This window comes from Tursiops truncatus, chromosome 6, assembly GCF_011762595.2.
Source record: "Tursiops truncatus isolate mTurTru1 chromosome 6, mTurTru1.mat.Y, whole genome shotgun sequence".
In the NCBI taxonomy this organism is placed as follows: domain Eukaryota; kingdom Metazoa; phylum Chordata; class Mammalia; order Artiodactyla; family Delphinidae; genus Tursiops; species Tursiops truncatus.
The window spans coordinates 79,959,358-79,965,357 of record NC_047039.1 but is presented as its reverse complement, the minus strand read 5'-3'; the positions used below and the strand labels follow the sequence as shown (position 1 = coordinate 79,965,357).

Here is a 6,000-nt window from a genome sequence, read left to right as displayed (position 1 = left end):
TGCAGTGCGGGGAGGCACGCTGGGGGCGCGGCGTGTCTGGGGACATCTTGTGATGTTGGCGAGAACAGGACATGATCTCACATGGCGAGAAGCTCTTTAGTTCCTTAATCATTTCACGGTGCCTTCGGACGCTTTTTTTCCACCTAAAACGTTTAGTTTCAGCTCAGTGATCAGCTACCCCAGCTCGGCGGGGGAGCGGAAGGCTTGAATTATTCCGACCTGCGAGCGGCCCCTGAGACCCAAAAAAAAAAAAAAAAAAAAGCACCAAAAAGTGGAAACTTTTTTTCCCTGTCCATTACATCAAGTTCTGAAAAATCAAAATGGATTTAGAGAAAAATTACCCGACTCCTCGGACCGGCAGGACAGGTAGGACCGCGATACGGGCTCTAGGCGTGCTAACTCAGAGACCCAGCCGGGCACTGGCCCTCAAACACTTCGACCCTGGGGGAGGGGGCGCGTCTCATTTTCGCAGGGATTGACTGCGCGACTGTCTGCGGCACGTTTCTTTTCTCCAATCTGTTCACACACTTCTGCATCAGTCCAAGTGTTTGCGAGTTTGCGTGTGTTTTTCTCTATTTCTGAATGTTTATGTGGATGTTTATCTGGGAGTCTGAAAGTTTGTTTGGGTCTGTGTGTTTACATAGGGGCTCAGGGTGTGCATGAGTGACAATGAGCTTGTGATGATTATATATATATATATATATAATCAAAAATTTTGAGTGTGTGTTGAAGAATCTATGTGCCTGTGTATATGTAGCTTTATATTCATGAGTCTGTTAGTATGTGTTTATGAGTTGCTGTTCCTGGGTACCGTTCTTTTGAGTAACCAAAATGTGTGTCTGTGAGTGGCGTATACATAATCTGGATGAGTGTTTGAGTGTACATCTACTCCTTTAAGGGATTGTGTTTCCCCGTCACATCCCAAGTGATTCTGGAAGTGAGAATAAGATGGTTACACCGACCCCTCCATTTTTGGATGTCAACAGCTGTTCACTGTGCACATGCCAATGTACACAAAAGTGCCTGCCTCTAGGCACAAAGATGGGTCTGGGACCTGTGGGGATCTGTTGTACTAAGTCTGCCATCAGTCAGGCTCAGGTTCCATTCTGTTGAGAGAACAGGAGTGAAGGTGTGCAGCCCTTCGTTGTGTGGTACACACTGCTTCCGTCTGTGGGTACTGTTGAGCCTACCATTTGTACAAAAGGGTCTCACGTTGCAGACACAACCTTGGCAGGTAAGAGGAGGCAGCCTACCTGCAGGCTAGTTGTGACATTTCTAGGGACCCCCAGCCTGCCTTAGCTCTTACTTAGACAAGCCTCTGTCACTGGTGTGTTTGTGTGTGCACGCGCGTGTGCGCTCAGGTTTTATCTTGTGGGTGCCTGGAGGAGAGCACAAGTAGGTGGACATGTGTGCCTAACTGGGGCATCCAGCTCTGAACCTATATGCACAGAGGCCTCCCTGGCACAGAGCCTGGTGTTCCTCCCACAGGCCCAGGCAGTGGGTGGCAGGGTGTGTTTATGTCTGAGAGGAGGTGGAAGGCAGCAGGAAGCTTGTGTCTGCCCTGAGGTAAAAGCCAGTTATGGGCACCTCTTTTACTCATTAGGTCAAATGTGCTAAACCCCCATCCAAACACACTTCTGGCCCTGACAGAACTCCCCTCCCCCTATCCATATGGTTCTGTGAGCACCCACCTCTACCCCAGCCCTAAATACAGGTCAAAAAGCAGAGAGAGAGGTGGGGGGTGAACTTGTATCTGAAACCCAGGACCTAGGCATATATGTGTTTCCAAAATCATTACTGAAGAGAAATGAGGGCAGAAATCTAAGAGGCAGGGAATTGAAGAGGATTCCCCAGGGTAAAGGCACAGGAAAGGGAACCTGGAATCCCCTTCTGCTCCATCCCTACTCTCCCCACTACTCCGCAGTGGGTCACTTAGTAGGTGAGACTCCATAGGTGTCTGCACTGGGGACTAGGGTGTGTGTGTGTGTGTGTGGTGTGTGTGTTGGGAACGGGTCAGAGGCCTGTGAGGGTCCACTAGAGGGTCTGTATGGCTGGCCCAGCTGCCTCTCCAGACAAGCTGTCTACGAAGACTGTAATTCATGGCGGTCGATGGGCTCTTTGATTAGTTCAATCGCCTGAATAATCGTTTAATCAATAAAGCATTTCATTCCTCTGCGAGACAGGCCTGGGTGGGGCTGAGGACCCCTAGGCTGGCCAGAGTTTAAAAATCTGGAGAGCCATGCCCCCTCTTCACCGACGGGTTGGGTGAGGGCCCTGCCTGGGAAAGGGCAGTATCTCAGGTAATACTATACTTCCGCCTGTCTGCACCAGCCTGGGCCGGGAAAGAAAAGAGAGCTGAGAAACTGGCCAGGATGGGGGCGTCTAGGTCTGGTTTTGGGGTTTTTGCTCAGGCCTCTCCCTTCTCCCAACTTCAGGACCTTGTATGGGTCGCTTAATGGCCCTTTCCCTCCTTTAGAACTGTATTCCATTCCTTCGTTTGACCTCAGTTTCCCCATCTGTATAATGGGGAAGGCATATATGCCATTCTAAATGTAAGCCCAAGGTCGGTGAGGTTCTACCTGAGCAAGAAGCCACTTAAGGGTATTCTTGTCTAGCCTCTTCCTTGTGGTACCAAAAAAGGAAAAACTGAGGTCCAGAGAGGGGCAGGGACTTATTTGAGATCATACAGAAGGAAGTATGGAGGGCGTAGGACTGAAAGGTAATTTTTCTGCCCTTAAACCTCTCATTCTTGCTGGAAAAGGCGATAGAGCTCCATGCATCCCCCTCCCCCCACAGCCTCCCTTGGAGGAAAATGACAATTAGGCAAATTAGCTGAGGTGAGGGTTAAGGAGTCCCAAGGCCAGGGAGACCAGGATAGGCAGAACACAGCCTGCGTGCTGGCATCCATTCCCCTAGCTCTGGAATGAGCCTGGTGGAATAATACCCTCTACCATGGATCTTCATCTTTAAGAACCTTGGGAGGTCTCATCTCAGGGATTCTTTTCAGACACATGGGGAAGCTGAGCCCTAGGAGAAGCAGGACTCGCCTTTGGGAGAAGTAAACATAGTCCCAGAGTCCCTGGCCTTTGAGGTGCGCTGGTAATGATAACAAACCCTGACAAAGGCACTTTGCACAGTTCTTGAAAAATCTGGTTAAATTTTCCCCTTTTTTCTCGCACTTCGACCATTCCTACAAACAGACTTGGGCCAGGCAGAGCAGACCACTGATCCAGGCGCAGGAATCATGCAGGAATTGGCTCTGACCCGACTAGCTTGTGTAACTTAGGGTCAGTTGCTTTCTCTCTGTGATGCTTTTAAAATGAGGGTGAGAGAGGACCCACCAAGTTAGGACAGCACTGCTAGGGCCTCTCTGGCTTTCTCGAACTGAGCAACCAATCTGAGCCCTGTAGGCCTCGCTTTATCCAAAGCACCAGAAGGAAGATGAGCTGGACTTGGGCTTCGGGAGTCGATTTCAGGCCCAGGGAGCACTGTAGCAGCCCCAACCCCCAGATGCCTCTGGGTGCAGGAGGGGCTGGCCCAGGGGGAGGCGGGGAGGGCGTGTGTTCCGAGTAAAGCCAAGTTTGTGTATGGAGACCGAGGTGGAGGTGGGCATTCCTCTGAAAGTGGCTTCTCAAACATTATTCTCAATGGGCTTTCTTTCAATAACAAAACTTTCAAAGGCAATTCCATTTACACAAGTTAAATTTCTTTCCGGGGGGGTTTCCTTTCCCCGTCTCCTGCCTCCGCCGCTTAAGACAAGGCCCGGCCCAAAGTCATGCAGAGGAGGAAAGAAAGCACGCGACCGCTGGGCACAGCGACACCCTACCGCATTCAGCGCAGCGTGGAGACCAACCCCCGATAGCCTCTCTCTCCTGGACGCAGACTCGTGGGCTGGTGAGCTTTCGGAGGCAGGACTGAGGCGCGGTGCCCGGCTTGGTCAAGGAATCGCTGTGTTATCCCGGATAGTCAAGTAACTTCTCTGGGCCACCATTTGCTGGCCTATAAGGCTGGGTTAGGTGGCCAGGATATCTGATGGCGCCTCTTGGAGTTAGAAGTTCCGGGAGGCCGGCACGCTCAGGCAGCTGTGAATAATCCCATATCCAAAAGGAAACACCCTCTGCCCTGTGCACCACAACGTGAGAAAGGGGGCTGCTCTCGCCGCCCAGGTTAGGCTGCCCAACACCGTCCTGAAGGCGAAAGTCTTCTGTGTGAAATGGGAAGCCGACCTATTCCAGTTCAAGTAATTAATATATGTGGTTCCATTCAACCCTGGCAGCGCTTTGGGGGGACTCGGTCCAAGCCGCACTGGTATCGGAAGGAAAATCGGTGTGTATGGACATATCCTGGCTGGGTTTCCCCTCCACCCCCCCCAAAAAAAAACCCGCCCCATCATCCCAAGAGTGGCTCTGGAGAAACCCGTCTGAGGAAGAGATTTCCAGTTCACAGCGTTTCCTCTACCTGGGACTTGTTATGTGACCTTGGACAGGTAGCCTCCTGTCTTGGCCTCAGGTTTCATACCTGTAAAATGGAGAAGGCCTAGCCTCAGGGCCCTTTTAGCTCTAAGACTTTAGAATCTGAGTTTCTAGGCCTGAACTAGAGCGGGGCTGGAGGTAGAGGTGTCACTGGCTGCGACCCTTTGAGCATCCCCATACTCCCGCCTCTCCGGTGGGAACACAGAGCCGCCACGTCGAATTCTTAGTCCACTTTTGATCCATCGAGCGCCACCGGCTGGAATGAACGCAGGAACCCCAACCATCCTGGTCCCTCTGCGACATTGCGATCCTCCTGGTCCAAGGCGAGGGGAGTGTGGTCGAAGATCAGGACAGGCGGGGTTCCAGACAAAGGAGAGATAACACCCACTGCCACCCCACCCCTGTGCATACGCAGCCTCCTGGGCCCGAAGATGACTTCCTGGGTCTGTTTTCCGCAGCTGTGCCCTGGAGGGGGTGGGGACGGTGTCACCGCCGGAAACTTGTCTACCATTCAGGGGCAGCTGGATCTGGGGCAGGAACAGAAGACGGGTCCAAGGGCTGATCCCATGTAGGAGTGTGAGAAATTGGACGGAGGTAGAGAGAAGGGAGACTGAAGTAGAAAACAACCTGGGAGTCCTCCCAGGATCAACCCGTGCTCTGTCCTCCTTACAAGCCCAGAGCAGGCATCTCAGAGCCCTTGCTTTGGTGGATTTATGTTTAATATTAGAAGATCATCACTTATGAATTCGAAACGGTGGGTCTTGGACAACTCCCGTGAGCTGCTGGGACAGGGGAATCTTCAGTTACTATTCCAGGGCGGGGCTCAGCCGCACATAGGCTCTCACAGAACTATTGCCTCCTGGGTGTAGAATGTCTGTTGTCCAGTTCCTTTGATTGTGGTCCCAGAGCCTGACACGCCTGAGAAACTGAGTCTCTTTGGCCAAAGACCCTGCCCTTCTGGACCAAAAGAGTCCTGCTAGACATCCACTCATTTTGTCTTAAAAGCGACAAGAACTTACCCAGGAGAGGAAAAGTTGGGTTTTCTCGACGACAGAGCTGCAGCACAGTAGCACCCTTAGTGCAGCTCTGCGTGGCCCTTGCAGATTGAATGCGCCCTCCCGCTTCAGGGACTTTCATTAGCACTGGCCGGGACTGGATTCATTCAGTTCCCAAGAGGCCTTGCTCCGGATGCAGAATTACCCCTGCACACAGAAGCCTTCAGCTGTGCATATCACCAAAGTGTCTGACAGCTCCTGGTCTGAGGCTGGAAAGAGGGGCTCACGGCTCAGTGCTTGGGCAACCTGGTCCAAAGCCTCAGATAGACCTCTCCCCCAGGAGCACCCTGGTTACTAACTTTAAAGGACTATGAGATTTTCCCCTTCTATGTCTCTGCCTACGGTTAGCTTAGAATTGGGGGCCCTTGAGTTAGAGCAGGGGAGGACGGTGGACAAGGAGGCGGCAGCGTCAGCTTAGTTGGCGCTTGATAAAACTATGAAATATTTCCGCTGGAAGGAGCCTTCATTAAAAA

General features: G+C 52.0%; 1 protein-coding gene across 1 annotated transcript in view; it reads left to right on the top strand.

Annotated features, from left to right (window-relative positions):
* Positions 1-231: 231 nt before the first annotated feature.
* The window catches only part of PAX5 (paired box 5), a 191,293-nt gene continuing 185,524 nt past the window's right edge, over positions 232-6,000 (top strand). Inside the window, exon 1 of the mRNA XM_033858284.2 lies at positions 232-366. Within this exon, the coding sequence (XP_033714175.1) occupies positions 321-366 (46 nt within the window). The 5' untranslated portion in view covers positions 232-320. The remainder of the gene's footprint in view (positions 367-6,000) is intronic.